Below are 22,891 nucleotides of genomic sequence, written 5' to 3'. Positions count from 1 at the left end.
AGGGAGACACCGGCACCCGGTCTGAGACGATAACGTTTCTCGCTGCGGAGCCCTGTCTCTTCACAAGACAAAGAAAACCTCTGTTGGTCTGGAGGAGCTGCAGCATTTATTTCTGTACAAACGTCCACTGTACATTTACTAGATATTCTCAGAGCTAAACTAACTCTTCTGCAGTGTGTAGTATGCGCGCATGCACGTGAGGTGGAGCGAGAATACAGCAGAGACTCCGGCCCTGGAGACCAAAGCTACGGTCTCCCCCGCGTACTACGACCGCCGCCAACACTGTTTTGCAAGACGGGCTTCACTAGATACAACTTTGAGGTTTTGGTGCTTCCGTGTAGTTTGTGTTGGAGTCTGAACAGCGTAGCCACACTCCAGCGCCTAAATGCGAGCGCGCACGGGAAACCGACCCGGTAGATTTATACATGTAAAAAGTTACAAACAGTCCCTTTAAAAGAGCCGGCTCTTTGAACCGGTTCGTTCGCGACCAACACATCACTATATCTGACCCTCCTGCGGTGCCGTAGCTTCGCCTCGCCTCCTACCAGCGTCTTCCTTCCTGGACAAACACACGTGGATTTCTCCCACTGACGCCAAGGCAAGAAACAATAACATGGCAAGCCACGGGCTCGACTACGACGGCTGCAATTTCTTCAGACAGCGGCTGGTTCTGTCCACACTCAGCGGGAAGCGTGTTAAGATCAAGAACATCCGATCCAGAGACGATAACCCGGGACTGCGAGGTGAGTTTGCAGCTCCGCTCCTCTGCTGCATGTGGCGTCGCTCTCACGTTAGCTCCGCGGCTAACTAGTGCTAGCTGGTACGCAGTTGGGAGTGTGTTCATCACTGAGGCGTCAGAGGTGGGAAACAACTGGACAAGTAGTGGAAATGTGAGATAAATATGTTATTACTTCACTGTGCAAAGTGATGTCATTGAAGCAGTGTTTAGAGGTTTGTTTTTACATTATTATAGGGATTTATCTTTGCATATGTGTGAGTGAGGATCAGCAGAAGTTCCCACAGTAATAATAATAATAATAATAATAATAATACATTACAAAGTGCTTCACAAGACAATAAAAGCAGATTAATAAAGTAAAATATATGGTAACTGTTAAAACAGAACATATCAATAATAATAGAAGTGGTAAAATGGTTGATAAAAGTTGATAAAACAAATATACAGTATATATACATAAATGTGTATTAATGTACACATGTATCCAGTAGATGCAAGAATACTTAAATCCACTTTGTTTGAATCCATATCTTTTTTTCCTTTTTTTTTTTTAACTTAGTTTTTATTGCAGTTTCAGCAACTTATACAAGCATCACATTTTTTCCTACTTTATTTTCATTTTACAGCTGTCTCTTTTGTTTTTACACAAAATTCCACAACTTGAAAGAAGAGGGGAGAGAGAGAAAACACACACACACACACACACACAAAAACAAGACTTCATCTTAAACTATAATTTCAATTGAATTCAGAAAAAAAAGGGAGGACACATACTGATGCAATCCAAAGAATTAAAATGAAATAAAGTAAAATAAATACATTTAAATAAAAAATAAATGTGGTGAACGGTCAGAGGTGTTAGTTTATGGATGAACACTTATTTGATTATTTTCTTCTATTAGTAATATACCTCTGGTACTACAAGCATTTTTGTAAACAAAAATAAATCAGCTAGAGTCGCCCTCTGGTGGTAGCCTGTAAGATTTTTTTTTATTTTTTTTACATAGTTTTTATTGCAGTTTCAGCAACTTATACAATCATCACATTCTTTCCTACTGTATTTTCATTTTACAGCTGTGTCTTTGTTTTCATACAAAATTTCACAACTTAAAACAAGAGGGAGAGAGAAAACACAAAGAAACAAAACAAGACTTCATGTTAAACTATAATTTCAATTGAATTCAGAGGAAAAAGGGAGGACACATACTGAAACAATCCAAATAATTAAAATGAAATAAAGTAAAATAAATAAATACATTTAAATAATTATTATGGAGTTTCTTTTGTGTCTTTATTATGTAATCAAACAGAGCAGGTTTGAGAGCAAAACTTTCCACACTGTAATCAAAAAATGTTTTATTGCAAGTAAAATAAATTTGTGAATAAAAATGTATTAATGCAAATCAAAAAGTTTTGTTTGCTGTTGAGCTTGATCTCAAACTAATTTTTGGATTTGGAAACAAAACTTTTGGATTTACAAACAAACAGACTTAATATTAAACTGTAATTTCAATTGAATTCAGAGGAAAAAGGGAGGACACATACTTAAACAATCCAAAGAATTAAAATGAAATAAAGTTAAATAAATCTAAATAAAAATAAATGTGGTGAAGGGTCGGAGGTCAAGGAGGGGAATTGTGTGGAAGGGAGTGTGTTGTATGGGTGTGTGTATGTGCTTAGAGAGATGACATGGGTCAGGAAGACAAAGATACAAGTATGATCCAGGATATATAAAAATATTCAGATCACCGATCACTGTATTAGTATAATCATGGCAGGGCTCCACCTTTTAATAAATGTGTCTTTTTGGAGTCTTAGAGAATAGGTTATTTGTTCCATGTGGTAAATTTCCCATACCTTCTCAATCCATAAATTGTATGTTGGGGGCTCAGATTTTAGCCACTTAATTGTGATGCATTTAATTGCTGCTGTTGAATCCATATATTTTGATACTGTGTGCAAAATATAAAAAAAGAAGAAGTCATTAGTTTTGTTCACAACCTACTTGTTGATATATAAAAAAATGTTTTGGTACGCTTGGCTTTAAAGCTGCAGTAGGTAGAAATGAAGAAAATATGATTAAACATTTCTTTCTTTTTTTTTTACTCAGTCTTTTTATTGGTATTCTGTACAAAATCTAATAAATCACAAAAATAATTGTATAAACAAATTATATCCCCCCCATCCCCATAGCGATATTACTGCACCATTAAATAAGCAGAGTTAATTTCATAAACAATTACATTTATATATATAAATGAATTAAATCCGATAGAAACATAAATGAAACATACAAAACAAAGAAAAGAAGGGAAAGAAAAACATGTTTTTGTTTTTTTTAATAAAACGGTCACTATATCCTGACCGTAGTGCATGAGACAGATAATCTGAAAAAACAACAACATGTGTCCTCCTGTGCTCCCAAGATTTCACAGACCGGAGGAAAACAACCAATCAGATCCGAGTTGGAGCCTTGCCGTCTCTGAGCAGCTGTCAGTCACTCGCGAACTCCGATCAAACGGTCAAACTAAGCAGCGCTGATTTAATATGAATTAATATTCTGTTACTGTAATGCCGTTTTATCGAGTTAAATGTTTTACAGAAACATCTTGTAGTGTACTGTTTAGCTGCAAAATGAGAAAGTTTGTGAACCGTCAGCCATGTTGAGTTCTGTTGAGGAAATACCAAGCACTGCCCACCAGGAGAGACTCTCATTTTACAGCTAAACAGTACACTACAAGATGTTTCTGACAACATTTGAGGAGAGAAATAGGCATTACAGTAACAGAATATTGGTTCATATTCATATCAGCGCTGTCTAGTTTGATCGGAGATTGCGAGTGATTGACAGCTGCCTCCGTTGAATGAACAGCCAATAGGAACACTCTCTCTCTCTCTGAAATGACCTGTGATTGGCCAAAGTCTCCCGTCATTAGCTAGATTTTTTTAAAGCCTGAAAACAGAGCCATGAGGAGGTGCAGAAGTCTAGTTTTTTCTCAGAACAATTCAATTACAATATGCTGAAAGGTTATTATTGATTTTTTTGTTCAAAAAAGCCAAAAACAATCTGCCTACTGCAGGTTTAATTCAAGAAAACATGCCTTTCATCCACAAATTCAACAGTTGCATGATGTTTGTTTTGATTATATTTTCTGCTTTTCTATTCCAGATTTTGAGGCCAGCTTCATCAGACTGCTAGACAAAGTGACCAATGGCTCCAAAATAGAGATTAACCAAACAGGTGAGTGTAACAATCTATGAGGTTTCTAATTACTGTTTACTGCCAGAGGATAGCAGAGTACAGCAGCATTGCTCAACGCCAACAGATGGATGCCTTTGATGTGGATGATAATATTTTATCTGAAGTTATTTAGTTTTTTAAGTATTTTTGTTCTCTCATAAATAATTTTAAATCTAATTTTTGCTGTTTTTGCTTGTGGCATTGATGTTAAGTTCAACTGTAGTGATGTTTAGTGGCTCTAGACAAGACAGTAAAGTACCACCCTCTCACTCACCATGTGTCTGTCCTCTCTAGGAACTGTGTTATTCTACCAGCCTGGCTTGTTGAACGGTGGCTCCATAGAACATGACTGTAACATGCAGCGCTCGATTGGCTACTATGTGGAGGCCCTGCTCATGCTGGCTCCATTCATGAAGACCTCTCTGAAGGCCACACTGAGGGGAGTCACCAACAACCCCACTGACCCAACGGTGAGGACACACCTGCATGCACCTGATGATCACCTTCTAACTACATCGTAGACGTTTTCAACCCTGTGAAGAAGTAGAACCGTGTTTTTAATGATGTAAACACTGTCTCCTGCAGGTCGACATGCTGAAGTCCACAGCCCTCCCTCTCATGAAGAAGTTTGGCATTGATGGAGAGGGCTTTGATCTCAAGGTGAGGACACAATGCTGGTTTGTTGATAAGCGTGGTGTAATGTTCTACATTTTAGGGGGGCACGTTCAAATACAGTGCTGCAACTTTAAAAACAAAGTCCGTCTATCCCCATCTTTCTCACTCACTTTCTGTGTTGCTGCTCCCTCAGGTAGTGAAGAGGGGTATGGCACCTGGTGGCGGAGGAGAGGTATCTTTCACATGTCCCGTCCGCAGGACCATCAGGCCGCTGCAGCTGACTGACCAAGGGAAGATTAAGAGGATCAGAGGAGTGGCGTATCCTTTTCAGGCTCACAGTCATGGCCTTCTTTCATCTGTAAACAAAATTGGTGTCATACAAATTGTCATTTAAAGGAACAGTGTGTAGCATTTCGGGGAATCTATTAGCAGAAATATAATTTAGTATTCATAACTATGTTTTCATTGGTGTATAATCACCTGAAGCTTAGGATGGGCCCTTCATATCTACATAGGGAGCGGGTCCTCTTCGCGGGGTCCGGCATGTTTCTACAGTAGCCCAGAACTGACAAACCAAACACTGGGTCTAGAGAGAGCCTTTTGCGTTTTTACGTTACCTGTAGTTCTCCGACACGTTTGTGAAACTGCGGTAACGTGAGCTGCAGAGTGCAAAAAAACACAGTACCGCCAGCCGCCATCTGACTTCAGTTGCTCCTCAAGTAGTGTTATTATGGTGAAGTGTGCTTCTGAGCGAGGGGTGGTTGCAGTCTGCAACAACACCACTAGATGCCGCCAAATCCTACACACTGTCCCTTTAAATGCCTTTTCACAGTTCAGTCCTGTTGTATTTTATTGTCTAATCAACTGAATATTTTCTTAAGATTAATCCCTTTTTTTAATACAATGTCAGAAAATAGTGAAAAATCACTATTTCTCTCACTAGTAATATCCTAAAGCCCAATGTGACAGCTTCAGATGTCTTGTGTTGTCTGACCAACAGCCAAAAAGGCCAACGATATTCAGTTTACAATGTCAATAAACTGGTAAAACCAGCAAATCTTCACATTGGAGTTGCTGAATAATTTTCTCTCTTCCTAGTATCTTATCTCATCATGAATGCCAGAAACTGAACTTTGTTGTTTCTCAAGATTGTGCTCCTCTCAGCTTTAATTTGAACTCTCTGTCCCATGACTCATCAAAGGTCCTTGACTGTCTAAACTCAGATATTCGGTTCGAGTTTCTCCTCAGATGGCTAACAGGATAGTGGAGTCAGCCAGGGGCGTCCTCAACCAGTTCATTCCGGACATCTACATCTACACCGACCACATGAAAGGAGCCAACTCTGGCAAGTGAGTATCTCATCACGCTAATGTAATTACGGGGCCGTCACCTGATGGTTATAAAATCCTGCTCGCTGTTTATCACTTGTATTCACTTTATTCACAACATTTCAGTCCTCAGAGCTTCATGAGGTAAAATTCATACAGACAAACCACATCAGTACCATATGGTACTGTGTGTGTATATATACTGTAAACATAGCTTGGGAATACCATCCTTTTGCATTTATAAGCAGAGTGTCAATTCATATTCAGAGACAGTAATTCATGATGTTATCCGCAGGTCTCCAGGTTTTGGTCTGACCCTGGTGGCAGAGACGCTGAATGGCTCCTTCCTCAGTGCTGAGATGTCGTCCACGCCGCAGGGGCAGGGAGAAACCATGCTGCCGGAGGACCTCGGCAGGGAATGTGCCAAACAGCTTTTGGAGGAGGTGCATCGGGTAAGTACCGCAAAAACCCTCACATACAATACATACTCATTCCACACACACTCATCATGCCAATGTTGTGGTTTTTGGGGGTTTGTCCGTTAAAGAAAAAAGATCCAGATTTCGGTTGTTGTAGCCGGGGGATTAGATTTATTTTAATCTGTGACATGGTTTTAATTTAAAAAGTGGGTGTGTTCATTTCATTCCTCTTTCAGCACTGAATGCACAGGTTTTATTTCATTGTGAACCGGTGCAGACACTCAGTTATACTCAGGAATCTGGCCAAAGTTTTCAGCCTTTGCACAAACAGGCCTTGTGCCCATAAACATCCGATAGCAGCATTTTTAATTGGGAAATGCTCAATATTGATTTTCATTTTTTTTTTAAAGCCTGCCATCAAAGTGCGCTTTGTGTTGTTTTTTGTTTTACTTGTTCAAACCTGACCCCGTGTCACTCAGCCCTGAGGTATGTCACTATCTAGCTTCAGGACCCATTATTGTACCTTATACAGCATGGTAGGGTGGTTATCCCTCATTTTGCATAGGTTACAACACTGGTACATTTTAGTCTATAAGATCATCTCAGGCAAATTTCCTACTTACTTAAAGGGATAGTTTGGGTGTTTTGAAGTGGGGTTGTATGAGGTAATTATCCATAGTCAATGTATTACCTACAGTAGATGACGGTCGGCACGTTACCAGTTTGGAGAAACAGACAGGAGTACCGGCACGAAAGCAAATGAATGTACTGCTGTGGACGGGAGCAGCAGCAAAATGTATTTTAGCCACCTAAAAGAAAGGCCCGCCTAAAATAAACTCAATATCCGTGTAAGTGTAAGCTATATTTAGAATAGTTTCACCACTATATCTTGCCATCAGACAGCCATTTCCGATGGGGAACTGAATGTGAAACTTATCTATAGTTCAGTTGGCGTTTGCTAACACGACGCTTTGCTACATGATCGTGCATGGTGTTTGTTTGTGTTTCAGTTGCTCGGGCAACTGAGAGCTCTTTCATCACCTAACTGATCTACAAAGCAACCGTCATTCAAAATGCCGAACCTGATATTTTTGGAAGGATGTAGTTTTTGTAAGCTTGTGTGATGACCAGTCACTTTTATATTGAAATTTTACCGTGAAACTTTATCTTTTACCTCTTGTACTGTTTGGATTTTGCACTTCGAAGAATGCAGTATTCTGATACTAAGCTTAAGTTCAACTCACTCACTCACTCACAATTGAACTTTTGTCTGAAAACCTCAATTATCACTGGAGGTTACCATCGGGTCATGATTACCCTGCACACAGCAGCTGGAGAACCGGTTTTCAGCCCGTCGCCGGACAAATCAGAATTCTTGTGGAATACCTGACATAGTTATATACATATATAATACTGACTTTTGTTTACCAGCATTCCCCAGTAATGACCCCAGTCTGGAATTCAACTGAGAAACTATTTGTGGGCAGAACCACAATGTAGAAAACAAGTAAATGGTATTTCCATTCAAATCAAATGTTTATCACTTTCATAAAGATTAGTGCTGTTCTCGACAGAAGAAATTCTTAGTCAAACAACCCTCGAATTGTCGACTAAACGATTAGTTGATTTTATTGACAGATCTCCACAAAGAATCACACCACTTTGAATCTTGTGTTTACCAGAGATGTGCTCATAAGTTTCTTGAAAATAAGCCAGTCAGCATGAAAAAAAGAATATAAAAAACAACTAGTCGACTAAAGAAATAGCTTGTTATATAAGCTTGTTATAGCCTGTTTAATGAAGCCATCATTGGAAAAGTTAGCCTTGACTTAGAAGAGGTTCTTTGTCCTGTCAGGACTTGTGAAGTCTGATTTAATTTTTCCAAATGACACTTGTGTTTCGTGCCACATTTCGTGTTCACATTTGTTCACGTTTTTTAGATGTTTTGCTGGGACAGCTGTGGCTAGCACACAGTGGGCAACAACAAAATGATTTATGAATTAAAGGAACAGTGTGCCGGATATAGCGACATCTAGCAGCGTCAAACGTGTACGACAACTACGGTGGCCGACGTGAAAATGCGAATGGCCCTATCTAGAGCCAGTTGTTGTAGAGTAGCGTAGGTCATTGGGAGAATAGCAGAGCCAGTGTGTATGTGGGAAGTGAGTGGTGAAGTGAGAGAGAGAGAGCGGTGGCGAATGTGTGTGATGTTGTGAGGGAACAAGTGAGCTAGTGGAGCAGAAGACAGTTAGTTTAGCACTGAGAATAAAATGTCAATGTAGAGTGGAAGTTGCAGTTTTTGCAGAAATAAACGCTGCAGCTCCTCAAGACCAACAGAGGTTTCCCATATCTTGTTTACCGGCAGCTGAGTGGAGTGACGGGGGTTAACTCTGGAGCGAGTAACGTTAACGACTGCGGCCCAAGCAGGTAAACTTATCAGTGTTTGGTTTGTCCATAGAGGACCCGCTCCCTACGTAGATATAAACGGCTCATTCTAAGGTAACAAAAACACAACATTCCTTATTTTCAGGTGATTATACATTTAAGAAAACATTAATATTATATTCCATTTCTGCCAATAGATCCCCTTAAATGTTAGACACTGTTCCTTTAATGCAGACTTTCAACAAAAAAAAATGCATTTAAACCAAAAATGTCTATGATGAAATAAAAGTGAAGACTTTGGGACTCTGTATAATTCGACTTCCAAGTGACAGATATGCAGAGGTCAAAGGTCAGTGACTGTGTCAGTTGTTTGCTCGAAAAGGCTTGATTAATGTGGATTTCTTGAGTGGAGATTTACGATTAAATTTGAGGCCTCAGGAAATGTCTCACCTTATGTATCCGTATCTTTCTACCTGTGTAGTGTGACTTACAGTAGTAGCTGTGAGACAAACTAACTTGGCTGTTACTAAAAACACATATCGGCACAAATATTTTCACAGTCATGAAAAAAAGAGCCCACTTCATGAGAATGTACAATTCGATCCAGTGACTGTGTGACTTGAGTTTGCCTCCACATGTCTCTGCCTCTCTGCCCTGTCTCATAAGAGCCATGTGAGTCCAGTTAGCTGGTCAGGGTAGTGCTGATTAACTCTGAAACATCCTCTTAACTCCAAGCAACAGAGTGGGTCACTAACATTTCTCTGTAGCAGCCTCAGAGGGCGGTGGACTAAGAAACCTCCAGTTTTAGACCTTTTTTTCCCCCCCCTTTTTTTACATAGACAGCTGCTGGTAGAACAGGTAGATTCACTAGCTCAGAGAGCGAAGAGAATTTGAATAACTGCTGATTTTAATACCTAATCGTAGCAGGAGGACAGGGCGATCGCTGCAGCTGAGAAGAGAACGGGTAACGGCAGAGTGAAACGGATGTGTGACTCTTGTGCTGGAATAGTTAATTTTTGAAAACGCAGAAAGGAAAAGAAATTAGCTGGATTGACATTAAAGGGCACGAGCGCTCTGTATCGTGTGCGTCTGTTTGTTTAATGGTTAATCAGTACTGTCTTCTTGTAGTAAACCAACGCTACACGATGGACATTTTGTTTTTGGAAGCAACATCAACACTGGACAGGAGCTGATGTAAGTGGCTCCAATTCTGTTGCGTTTTTTGATGTGAAATTATCTTCTTTTTTTTTTATTTATTTAAAGAGATCACTAACTTGGCTGTCTGTTTGCTTGTATGGGGAGTTTGTGCATGATGTTTTCCTGCCAGTGTCCGCTATTTTTTTGTGATTATATTCAGCTTGAGAGCTACAAGTAAAAAGATAGACAATAGTAGTTACTCAACGAGCCTGAAGGATTTGAGGCAAGGGTCCAGAGAAAAATAATTATTCAACTAGCTATGGAATATAACTTTTTTTTTTAAATCCAAGTATTCCTGTATTCTTGTTGTTTTTCTACTTTAGTAAGACAATTAGGTTAAAATCAGTCCTTGAGACATTGTTCAGTGTTAAATGAACAAATGCAAAATGTTGAGTTCTCCTTATTTTTTTTAATTTCACCCTGTTGTCGTCTACTCAATTTTCTGTTATAGCGTTTTGCAGGTTTAGGTCAAGTAAATGCTTGGAAGTTGACCTTTTGATTTTACAATTTATTCCATCATATGCTTGAGTTTGTCTACATCTACGTTTTTTTCCAGTTTGATTGTTTGAAAGGGGGGTTGCCATTTGTTCGAGGGATTCTAGGGACTTTTCCATAAGGCCTCGTGGGCTGCTGACCTCTTGGGACATCAGTCCTAACTGTCTGGTGTTTCCCTCTGGAAGGCAGGGCCTGAAACTAGCTGGTGTGGATGTGTTATATTTCTTATCTTGTACTGAGATGAAGCTGCTTGTTGGAAAGGATATGCCAAACAAAAAGTGGGAAACTTGAAACTTTTCGGGAAAAATTTAGGTCGTTTGAACTTCAGTAGCTCAGAACAGCAGCACAAAAAGGTAAGGTGCTCAGGCGCAACGTTTTTTCAATAGTCGACTTAATGTGCTCCCCACTTTGTGTAAAATGTTAGAGAAATATGATTGTGCATTATATAATAAAACCGTTGTCAGAATATGGAAACTCCATCATACTGCTACTTTCAAGGCTTGTTAATGGAGTAAAATTGTGGAAATAAGTTGTGATGGAGGTGTAGTTCTTCATAAGGTTCGCAAATTCGTTCCGAGTTAATTTTTACAGCAAGTTTGATCAATCTCATCCACTTGTAGGACTGCAGGTAGGAAAATCTCTTCCTCGTTGGCTATAAAGACAATGTCCCCATAGTTTCGTCGTGGCTTCGGTGATATAATTATGTAATTGAATCATATTCCTGCTGACAAATCGTCACGATGCCATCATACTGCGTGACTGGGCTGTGTGCGTACTCAGTTAGAATAGATGCACAGTGCAAGAAACTGATTTTATGTTGTTTGCTATAAACTGACAGAATCACAGAATGGACAATTGAATGTCCATTTGGTTTATAAAATGCTCCTGGGTGTGTCCGGCCTTGCACAGGCCTCTTCATACAGGCTGGTGGTGAATAGCACATAGCTGTTGTCGAGTATTCGCGACGGCATGTGATCACTTGGTCACAGAGAGTGGATCCTCTGTCCTCGAAATATCTCATGTCAAAGAAAAGGAGCAGCAAGGGGGAAGAGAGGGCTGGGAAATGCAGCATTATTAAAGAAAAAGAAGAGGGAAACGTTGTAGAAAGATAACTAACATGTCTGCTGTGTTCACTTTCATCAAGGACAAGTATTTTTTTTTTTTTAAAACACAGCAAAACTGTAAATAAATGTGCTTTAAAATATATTTGTTTTAAGACATTATCACCCGACATTTGTGTCCAGAGCTGCAAAAACATCTGGCCTAAAAACACCTCTCCTTGATCCTCACTATGTTTTGCAAGTGTAGATGGCTATCAGTGTTGGACCTGAGATAATCAATTCCCTGTCCAGGGGTTGCAGAGTCCTTTTTAAACTTCTCCACCTCCATGACGTATTTCTGTGTTGTTTTTGTTGCTGAAACGCATCGGCAACCTCCTCTTTTCTCTGTTTGTAGGGTGGCTGCGTGGATTCGTCCAATCAAAGCCTGGCGCTGCTCTTGATGACCCTTGGCCAACAGGACGTGTCGAAGGTTCTGCTCGGACCCCTCTCCCCATACACGTAAGCCTTCGTCACTCAATAATAGACTAACTTATAAATAAGCCAAGGCAGGGAGTCTTGTGTATGTTACTGTACAGACGCACTTTGTTATTCTTCTACTTGTCCGATCTTGGCAAGGGACGGTATTCCAAAGGTCTCGTCCTGCTGTAGAGCACGAAATGCTGGACTAATAAACGATGGAGGCAGTAAATACACTTGTCAGGTTATTAAACATAAGCTTCGTTTGTTTGTTTTTTACTGATTTTCACGGAAAAAGACCAGGATTTTTAAAAAGTTTGAACTAATTTGCACCTAAATTGAATTAAAGTTGTTGTTTCTTGCTGCAAATGCACACTGGGTGCTGCAGTTCACAATAATCAAGGTGCTCTTGCAATGTGTACAGCTCACAAAGTCTTCTGCTTATACACAGGTAAGAAAAAAATGGAAAGAAAATGCTGTTGAAGTGCTGGTTATGCACTACAAATTTTGTCAGAAAAATAGAAAGAAATAATCGATTTTTTAAAAAAAAAATGCGACGGGCGGAAAATAACAAGCCTCAGCCTTTGCAAATTTTTCACATGCTTTTGAACGCATGCGTTATCATGGGACTTGGCCAGCTGTGCATTCACATGGTAATTTTTCATGGTCAGTGTGTGTGTGCTTAGTGAATGTGTGATGAATTAATAGATTTACCGTTTAAGATACATTTTTAACTAGATTAATTTCTTGCAAACAAATGGAAAAGCAATTGAACACGAAGTTGATTTCCAACATCGTCATCATCACGAAAGAGGAGTGAACTATGAACTGTCCATTTTCAGTTATCATGGTACCGGTGCTGTGTCCCTCTCAAGTACAGTACTATGATAACTGAAGATTGGCAGTGCCATCACAAAGCACTCCTCTCCTTACGCAGGTAATGCTGGTGTATTTTATTTTCTAAAGACCAATGAAATTAAGTTCAAATGTTTGCATTTGTTTTTTATTTCTGTAAATTGTCTTTGCTTTATACATTGGACATCCTAGATTTAAAGGGACATTGCGTAGGATTTGGCAGCATCTAGTGGTGTGGTTGCAGATTGCAACCAACTGAGTACCCCTCCTCCCTTTCCAAGACTGTGGTAACGTGAGCTGCCAGCCCTCGGTCTGGGTCTCATACAGATGAACAGAGGAAGGGAAATAACTATGGATTTGGTTATTAGCGCATTTTACAACTTTTAGGACCTCGTGATTCAAATAAGAGCTATTCAAATGTTCATACTGGGAAGATGATTTACCTAAAAAAAAAATATCTGCAGTTACAGACGTCTCTTTCCCACTCTAAGTCTTTTTGGGCCCAGTGGCATCACGTGACCGACACGGATGTTGTAATTCCATCATTTGGCCACTACGAACATTTGCTTCAATGCCCAGAACTCTTCCTGGGGGCTTGGGCTGGCGGTACCATGTTTTTGCACTCTGCCCCTCACGTTACCGCAGTTTCACAAGCGTGTCCGAGAACTACGGTGACCTTCAGGTAACATAAAAACGTGAAAGGCTCTCTAGAGCCAGTGTTTGGTTTGTCCGTTCTGGGCTACTGTAGAAACATGGTGGAGCAACATGTGGACTCCGTGAAGAGGACCCGCTCCCTATGTAGATATGAAGGGCTCATTCTATGCTAACGAAAACACAATTCTTAGTTCCAGGTGATTATACACGAATGAAAAGTTATGAATATTATATTCCATTTCTGTTAATAGATCCCCCGAAATGTTATACTGTTCCTTTTAAGAATTGAAGGTAATGTGCATGAGAGATAAAAGATATGACTAATGACCTTTGACCTTTACCTACGTCACCTGAAGCAGACATCATGGAGTAGACCAAGGACACCGTGTTCTGAAACTCCCAGTGTGTATTGTTTATTGACAGTTGGACTGTATTTCACCCAACACAGGGTGAACGCCTCTCCTTGCATAAAAATGAAACTGAAATTTCATCTCCCATTTTTTTTTTTTTTACTTTCTTCCCCCTCTCTCTCCCTCACCGTCTCTATAGGATCGAGTTCCTCAGACACATTAGAGATTTCTTCCAGATCATGTTCAAGATCGAGGTTCAGAAGCCTTCAGAAGACGAAAGGAAAGGAGGGGACAAGGTCCTGATGACCTGTGTAGGAGTCGGTTACAGCAATATAAACAAAACCATTAAATAAAATAAGTAGTTTTTTTATATAAACATGGTGTCATCTTGTCGTCTCTTTGCTCACTCACATCAAGTAGTAGAATATTTTTATTTTCTTAAATGTGAAAGTAAGGACAATTGTTATTTGTGTTACAATTTGCAAGAAGATACAATACATGTGAAATGTGGAGTTTATGTGGAATACAAACTATTTTATAAATTCAAAAAGACATTCAACAGCATTTTCATGTCAATACTTATTTTTAAGTCTGCGTGTATTAATCATTCAGTCTGTCTGGTTGAACATTACTGGAATTCCACATTCAAAAGCATTTTTCTAGATGGTTCGTTCAAGCTATGATGCTATTGAAAAGGTCAGCGGCAGGTCACCCTCCATCTTTAGCTGCGGTTCTTCCCATCTGCACTTCACACCACCACATGTTTCCCATCATGGGAGTTGGGAGGAGTTAGTCTTGGCCACATAGATTCTTGAGGGCGTTGCCGTAACTGTTCGACACTTCAGACTACACAAACATGAAGAGAGAAAAACAGGAAATGATGAAGATGATGTTAACAAACCAACTAAATTATTGTCTAAGTACTCAAAAAGATACCAAGACATTTAAACTCTGTTGAGCATTTATGTCGAGGTGTAATGAGCATATTAAATTTCATCTCTCTGGGTGTGTACACTGACCTCTAACTGGGAGTAGAGGGAACATCCAAACAGCTTCTTGTACTCTGCTCTGATGTCCTGCAGGTCCAACTCTGAGCGACTCACAATTATCCTGGTCAGAGTGGACTCTGTTGTCCCCGCACCCTGGACAAAGGGAAATTTGGGAACGAAGCAAAGGCACAAATTGGGACGTGGGTAAATGAAATACTTGTATCATTTGTTTATCCTGCAATAGCGGCCGCTTCTATGTCTGTGGTTTCACATGTTTTTGGGTATGTGCTTTAGAGCCTGCTGGCACATTTCAGCCAGTGGTGCACATTCAGTCAAAGCAGCCACAATAAAACAGTGGCTTAACATTCCTTTCCACACCGCTGGTGACGAATACAAATGTCTGCTGTGGCTAAAAAGGACAAGTGCAACCAAACAATATGTGGATTTTGTTTTGGGAGCCACTGGCTTTCAAAGGCCCTGATGAGCTCAGCTTACCTTCATGCTCTTGTAAAGCCTCTCAGCCAGGTATGCAGGGACGGTCTTCACACACTTAACTAGACAGAAAAAAAGTTAATAAATGAAAACTTTTTTTGTAATAAGTTGTATGTTAAATGGACCAAATATGACACATTGTTCTCACCAACAGCCACTAGTAGCTCCTCCGTGTCTCCAGACATCTCGCTCTCGATGCTCTCCTGCAGAGTCTTCTTACTAATATTCTTGTACTCTACCAGAGCTGCCAAAACACAACACACATTTCAGTACAACGTGTTGCTCCTGTTGAAGGTGTAACAAATATTTCTTTTATGAATTTGTTGTTTTTTTTAGCCATGCTAGCGGCTCTAAGGATGGTAATATTGTTCTGTTGATCGGTCCACCACCTTTTTTCAATTGTGTGTGTTCCCCAGAGGATGAATCCTGCCGACTCCCCTGACTTTTTTATTTTTTTTTTTACCTCTAGCGCCACCATGAGATAGACATATTGGATGGATTACCATGCCATGCGCAGAGGATGTATCCTAATAACTTTGCTGATCCTCCTACTTTTCATCTAGCGCCATCATCGAGTCCAATTTCTTTATTCGTCCAATACTTTTGTTTATGACCCCTGATGGCATTCACATCAGCGTCAGCTGAGCTTTGTGTTTAGTGCTAATTAGCAAATCTTAGCACGCTAAAGCTAAGATGGTGAACATGGTCGACATTATACCTGCTAAACATCAGCATGTTAGCATGCGGGCATTTGCATTTAGCTCAAACCACTGTTGTACAACCTCAGAGCCGCTGGCAGTGGTGGAATGTTACAAAGTGCATTTACTCAAGCACTGTACTTAAGTACTATTTTGACATATTTGTACTTTACTTAAGTATTTCCATCTTATTCTACTTTATACCTCTACTCCACTACATTTCAGAGGGAAATATTGTATTTTTTACTTCACTACATTTATTTAATTTTTACATATAAAAACATGATATACTTCTGATAGGATTGCAGACCTATACTACTAATCTACCCAGTAGTATACAAAGTATCTAAAATTGGCTCCACATTGAGGAACTACAACATTAAGATGCTCTATGTATTTGTTCATGATATAAAAAAATATATTATATTGTAATATAACACTGAAAGAGGTAATTCTGCATAATAAGTACTTTTACTTTTTATACTTGTAGTACATTTTGCTGACAATACTTCTGTACTTCTACTTAAGTAACATTTTGAATTCAGGACTTTTACTTGTAATGGAGTATTTTAGGACTGTGGTATTTATACTTTTACTTTGTTACATTAGCATCTACAGAATAAACATGAACCTACTCTGTCGAAGCTGGGGAATACTCCTGTGGCACAGGATGTCGATGAACTTCTCCTCATCGGTTCCCCACTTCTTCTCCCCGGCTTCATACAGGGCCTGGGTGGAAAAATACATCCAGCTTTAGACTGTACATGTCAATGGTTTAGATAAAGTGCAAAGTTGACATGTTAAGCATAGGAAAAGCAGGTTTAGATTTGAATCAGGAAGAGAGCTGCTGTGTTAGAGTGTGAGGTTCATTCAAGCCCCATGAAGGTGTATGGCCGAGATAATAATGTCGAAACAATTGAAGAAATGTGCCAACACCACACTTACAGATCTGTCTGAGATGGTCTATCGGTTTAACACCACTATTTACAACCACAAAACAACAGAAGTGAGTAGTGGATATACCTTAGCATCCGCTTTAGCTTTGGCAGGGTCCACATTGGTGCTCTCGTCTCTCTTCCCCTGTGAGGATGAACATACGTAGAATGAATCCAATATATTTGGTATTGCTCATTTAAGTGATTGTGACCCTTATTTATGACTGTAATTTTTTTTTAATCTACAGATCTTGTAGGAAGACAGAACTTAAGACAGAAATATGAAAAAAAAATTCTCTAGGAGTAGGCAGATTTTTTCCCATCACATTTTTTTGAGATAGGATAGAAATGTTCAGACCTGTCTAGCTTCTATAAAATGAATGCTTTAGGTCTGATTCTCATTTGTTGGGAATGCGATCACGTCACTGTTTTAATTTAACGTACGGTACCTCAGCCAAGATGAGCAGGGCTTTGCCATAGTCTCCAGTCACCTCCGACTGCAGATCATGAATCAGCGATTTCCCTGTTTCTTGAATGAAACGGCACAATACGGACGATTACGCAACAATCTAGACACATTTGCCAACTGTTTCACAATAATCTCAGTTACTGTCTAGCAGGTGAGATTACAAATACTTTGTGTTGAAGATACTAACCTGCAAGATATGCTTCAGACAGGGCCTTGATCTGTCTGTTGGATCTCGATGCAAAGATTTCTGTCAGCGTACTCTCGGTGGTCCCTGCTCCCTGTATGAGTTACACAAAAAATGGGATATTGAGTGGAACGAAATGGCATTTCAGCTAATTGCACCACAATGTGAGTACAGTAAAATTCCATTAATCCAAACAAATCTGAAGCAAATTAAGTCTGTTTAAGCAAATGAAACTTGTAGAACTGGTATCTTTGCTCCCTTTAAAATCATATATTTTATTTTATTTTTAACACTGATGCAGCGTCGTGTCATCTTGAAGTTAATCCGACACAATCTCACCTTGATGGCGTTGATGACTTCATGACAGTCGTAAACATCGGGAGGCGTTACCAAGGCTACCAACAAATCCTCAAAGTCTCCTTGGGTGTCGCCCTTCAGGTCATCTACCAATTTCTGATGGAGGAAGGATGATAATGCACATTTTGGTCTATGTCTTCATCACAACACTCAGAATTATTATTTAAAATATAAATTATATACCCTTCCTGAGGCTTTCTCATAGGCCTTAGCGATGAGCTGACGCTGAGCATTACTTCTTTGGGTCAACACCTCAACTAGTGTCTTTTCTGTCGTACCTATAGAGAGGAGACAACACGAAACAGGCTCACTACTTCCACTGCACTTCATGGGTTTACAACCTTATAGGGGAGACCGGGGGCAATTGTAGCAATTTTTGGTTTTGATGCCATTACTCAAAAACCTCTTGAACAATTTGGATATTCTTTATGTAGCTATGTGTGTTCCACTTGTTAACAGTCATCAAATGTTTTTACAAGCAATGTAAAAGCCGTTTCTCACCAATGTGGTGCAAAAATGTGGTGCAGGAAAATCACATGTTAATTTTTCGCATTGACAACTATACACATCGGGTCCAGTGAGAACTAACTGCGTTGCTGTGTTCCACTTTCACAATGAGTTTCCTCTTCAATAGTGCCGTGTCCACTACACACAACAAAAACTTATCCAGACAGAGAATGTATAAGGTGCTAATGTTAACTACACAATACAGCATTTTATCATCAGACTTAATCGGACCCCCAAATGTGATGCTAACACTAACGTTAGCGGTTGTTGCTAGCCTCGTTCAGTGACCAACATATAACATTAGCACGTGTATATCAGCTACATGACCATCTTCATTGTATCCCGGCTGCCGGGCGATCTCAAGCCATATATTTATTTGGTTGTTGAGGTAGTATTGTTTGTCGTACATTATCGGGCGTTGAAAAGGGGACGGCCTGTTGTTATTCCGAAACAACAATGGTCAGAAAAATGTCCCATAGGACAGAAAAAAGCCCATTTGTCTGAGTATTTAGTTTGTTACCCCGAAAACAATCGGCCAATGTTCCAAGGCACCGAAAATTCACACTCTCCATGCAACAAACAGAAGCACATGGCTACTTATTATGCAGAATGACAGTGATCACAGAATATCATTGGTCAAATACAAATTATGCAGTCGGAAATCTGCTGAAATTGAGGTCCATTTGAATAGTTTTTCCCCTGCACCAATGATCCGTAGGGGTGTGCAGGAATCAAAAGAACCCACAAAATCATTTTTTATAAATTTCAGTGCGTTTCTTTCGGACGAAAACCGGTGCTTGGTGTGAAGCAGCTTTTAGAGTTACAATAATGATTGAAACACGATAAGTCACATGCTATCTGTGATCTGTACCCACATGCGGGACGACCGGAAGAGCATATGGGGGCAACTGTAACAACAAATGTAATACCTTCATATACCAAGGATCACAATAAACTACCAAGAATATAGATATAGTTAAAACAATTTAATATCCATTTAACAATTAATTACTTTCATACCTCAAAAAAAAGAAATCTTGGCAGAAAAACTTTGAGAAACTATGAGATGTCAGTCTGTCCTTTAAAAGGGATCATCACAGACCATGTGCATGAGTTTCATGGTTGGTCCTGTCTAGGGCTGCAGGAATGAGGAATTATATATTTTTTTACATTATTCTCATTTTAATTGAAAAATATTAAAATGATTCCGTTGTGATTTTTGTGGGGAATATGATGTGTAGACCAGGACATCTCGACAGCACCACAATATTTAATTTAAAATGGTATTTTAACACAGATTTCGCCAATTTCCTCCTCATCCTGTGATTTGAAAATTGCAGTAGGCCATATTGCGATTTCAATAAAATTGATTAATTGTGCAGCCCCAGTTCTGTCTCGTTTCTGATTGGTGCAATTTAAGATGTTACAATTGCCCCAGGTCTCCCCCACACAAACTCGTTCAACTAAGGGACAGCTGTTGCACATTTAGTAAAATATTATTAAAGTGCTTTACATGTTGGTCTGATATAGAAGAATACTGATAAGGGTGACTCATTAACTTACCAACGCCCTCCATGGCCTTCCTCAGTGCAGACACATCTTCATCCATTTTGAAGTTTACATGGTCCTTCACAGTTCCTCTTGCACTGGACTGATATACACAGAAACACACTCACAGGCTCATACATAACGACCAGTGTTTGATAATGTAAAACAATAACGCATCTCCATCTATATTTACACTATACATCCTATATACCACTTTATAGACTGCACATATGTACATATTACATTTATTTATTGTACATACTACATTTATTTATTGACGGACTGTACACACTATGTTCACCCATTCACTCTGTATCTTTTATATCTCTATTATTGTTTTTATAACTTTTGTATACCTTTACCTCTCCTGTGTTTCACTCTGTTTGCTGATGTTGCTGCTTTGACACCTGAATTTCCCTCCGAGGATTAATAAAGGTTCATCTTATCTTATCTTATATAATTGCTGTTTAATATTTTATATTCTAAGATTTTCCTACAGGAGTTGTCACTAGCAACCCATGTAATCATCATCATCATTATCATAATCATAATCCTGGGCACTAAAAGGTAAGAGTTTGTCCAACTTACTGTCACAGTTAATGAGGAGGGGGAGTCTAGGAGCAGGTCCAAGTCATCCTACAATACATGTCAACAAATATGTTTTCATTTTCACTTATATTTTCTAATATTTTAAGCCTGCAATCTAATTTTAATACAACTACTCACCCAAACAGACATTGTTGTTGTTGTTCTTGTTGTGGTTGTAGAGAAGTATTAAACTAGGGAAAAGAAAAAGCATTAAGTATCATCATCATATCACTGCATAGTGATTGAAGTTATTACTCCTGCTTCTGATTAGTGTTTTTCCTCTACACATTTCTCTTTCACTTCATCCTGCGCGTAAAAACATAAACAAATCCACTGGATTATTCTTCTAAATGTCTTCGTATGAATCCATAATAACTACTCGCATTAGACAGTTTAAGGCTGGACACGCACGTTGTAATGTGTCGACCGCTGCAACTTCCTCGATGAGCAACGCATCAAAAAAGCAAAACATGGAAAACAGACTAGAGAATAAAGACGTGTACATCCATAGATAGTGTGATCAAGAGTCAGAAATAGGTATTACCTTAAAGTTAGAGGACAGGGTTGATGCCGGAGGAGGAATTTCACAGTGAGCCAAAATCGCCACACCTTTCAGAGAAGAGTTGAGAAAGCAACGCCCATCATTAGCTGGAGGAAGTTGAATCATAGAGACGTTTTTCATAAACTCCTCCTCACTGATGCAGTCTGCCAGGCCATTTAAACTGTGTCTTTCTCTGTAACTTGACTCCCTTTGCGCAATAATGTAGGCCTACTAACAGTAACATAATAATCTGCTGCACACTCTCAAACAGTAGAAGCCATTAAGCTCTTTAATAACAGTGGGTCCAAAGTCCTGTTTGCTCTCAGGGCAGGGTCAAGGACATGAGTCAGAGAGGTGGAGGAAGGAAATTGAGAAACAGGAAAACATATTAGTCAAATCAGCCTCATCTCTTAATGTCATCACTGCAACTTCATGTGGAGATCACAAGTTCTGATCCTGATTCCTATCTCAGTCAGTCTAGTTCCTCTAGCAGAACTAAACCAACCCTTAAATCCTGAATGTAGCTATTTTAGATGTAAATAATAAGCAAATTATAGACTATTTTGTAATTATGCACATTAATTAACTAATTAAGGTTTCTTCTAGTCTAGGGGTCAGCAACCTTTACTATAAAAAAAAAAAAAAGAAAAACTGTCTGGAGCTGCAAAACATTTGAGCATTGTGATGAAGGTAACACAGTTTATAGTATAAGTATATAGTATATAAGTCTAATGCAGTGAGGGCCAAAGAGCAAATGTATGACAGAGTATTAGGGCCACATTGAGGGGGAAAACATCTGACATTTCCAGAATAAAGTCATAACATTACGAGAAAAAAATTATAACATTACGAGAAAAAAGTCGTAACATTACGAGAATAAAGTCATAACTTTACGAGAAAAAAAGTCGTAATATTACGAGAATAAAGTCATAACTTTACGAGAAATTTTTTTTTTAATATTACGAGAATAAATTCACAACTTAACGAGAAAAAAAGAAAATAATTAAAATTACTACTTCATAATATTATGACTTTATTATCATAATATTATTACTTTTTTCTCGTAAACCTATGACTTTATTCTCGAAATCTCAGATTTATTTATTTTTCCTCAATGTGACCCTAATACTCCGTCGTACCACAGACCTACAACAATGATAAATAAAAATACAAACAAAAAACAGTTATTCATTTCCATTTTTATAAATCCACAGGGAGCCACTGGAGAGGAGCTAAAGAGCCGCATGTGGCCCCGGAGCCGCAGGTTGCAGACCCCTGCTTCAGCAGACCCCTGCTTTAGCAGAACTAAACCAGCCCTTAAATCCTAAGTTTAGCTATTTTAGATGTAAATAATAGCAAATTATAGACTATTTTGTAATTATGCAAATTAATTAACTAATCAAGGTTTCGTCTAGTCCAAGCCAAATTCCTAGTTAGCCCTACTTAAAGCTGCAGTGGGTACGACTAGAGCAAATATGATTTTAAAAAAGGTATTTTTTATAATCGATCACTATATCCTGACAGTAGTGCATGACACAGACTGGAGGAAAACAACCAATCAGAGCCAAGCTGGAGCCTTGCCTTCTCCGAGCAGCTGTCAATCAATCGCAAACTCCATCAAATGGTCAAACCACCAGAACACCAGTTAGCTAACGTACATGAAACAATACTTCGATAGTATAAAGTTATACGTAGGACGGTACGTGAAGTTATATTATCTATTTTCTATTATCTAGTTAATCATATTGGCAGATAAACTCACCAGTAGAAGCAGGCTGCTGCTGCTTG

The 22,891-nt window shown here is 39.1% G+C and overlaps 2 protein-coding genes across 2 annotated transcripts; one reads left to right on the top strand and one right to left on the bottom strand.

The window, feature by feature from the left end:
* The first annotated feature begins 521 nt into the window (after positions 1 to 521).
* rcl1 (RNA terminal phosphate cyclase-like 1) lies at positions 522 to 14,171 on the top strand. Its single transcript, XM_037752091.1, has 9 exons — positions 522 to 743; positions 3,909 to 3,980; positions 4,275 to 4,450; positions 4,566 to 4,640; positions 4,789 to 4,913; positions 5,819 to 5,944; positions 6,219 to 6,375; positions 11,875 to 11,978; positions 13,995 to 14,171. Exons 1-9 carry the CDS (start codon positions 614 to 616, stop codon positions 14,146 to 14,148), a joined length of 1,119 nt encoding a protein of 372 aa, XP_037608019.1. The 5' UTR covers positions 522 to 613; the 3' UTR covers positions 14,149 to 14,171.
* Positions 13,943 to 21,246, bottom strand: anxa3b (annexin A3b). Its single transcript, XM_037752093.1, has 14 exons — positions 21,107 to 21,246; positions 20,701 to 20,753; positions 20,563 to 20,610; positions 19,990 to 20,077; positions 18,103 to 18,197; positions 17,902 to 18,015; positions 17,566 to 17,656; positions 17,359 to 17,438; positions 16,998 to 17,054; positions 16,610 to 16,703; positions 15,425 to 15,520; positions 15,280 to 15,338; positions 14,815 to 14,937; positions 13,943 to 14,641 (listed from the first exon to the last, which is right to left on the bottom strand). Exons 2-14 carry the CDS (start codon positions 20,710 to 20,712, stop codon positions 14,585 to 14,587), a joined length of 1,014 nt encoding a protein of 337 aa, XP_037608021.1. The 5' UTR covers positions 20,713 to 20,753; positions 21,107 to 21,246; the 3' UTR covers positions 13,943 to 14,584.
* Between the last annotated feature and the right edge of the window lie 1,645 nt (positions 21,247 to 22,891).

The sequence above is a fragment of the Sebastes umbrosus genome, chromosome 19, assembly GCF_015220745.1.
Source record: "Sebastes umbrosus isolate fSebUmb1 chromosome 19, fSebUmb1.pri, whole genome shotgun sequence".
NCBI classification, from domain to species: Eukaryota; Metazoa; Chordata; class Actinopteri; order Perciformes; family Sebastidae; genus Sebastes; species Sebastes umbrosus.
The sequence above is the reverse complement of the archived record's forward strand: the minus strand, read 5'-3'. Positions and strand labels throughout refer to the sequence as shown.

Bases quoted from the DNA above. Each gene is read 5' to 3' on its own strand.
- rcl1 (XM_037752091.1), top strand. From the start codon at position 614: ATGGCAAGCCACGGGCTCGACTACGACGGCTGCAATTTCTTCAGACAG. The intron at 744-3,908 runs GTGAGTTTGCAG...TTTCTATTCCAG, and splicing joins CGATAACCCGGGACTGCGAG to ATTTTGAGGCCAGCTTCATC. The intron at 11,979-13,994 runs GTAAGCCTTCGT...CCGTCTCTATAG, and splicing joins GGACCCCTCTCCCCATACAC to GATCGAGTTCCTCAGACACA.
- anxa3b (XM_037752093.1), bottom strand. The intron at 17,439-17,565 runs GTTAGTATCTTC...GTTTCATTCAAG, and splicing joins GTCTGAAGCATATCTTGCAG to AAACAGGGAAATCGCTGATT. The intron at 16,704-16,997 runs GTATATCCACTA...TTTTCCACCCAG, and splicing joins AAGCTAAAGCGGATGCTAAG to GCCCTGTATGAAGCCGGGGA.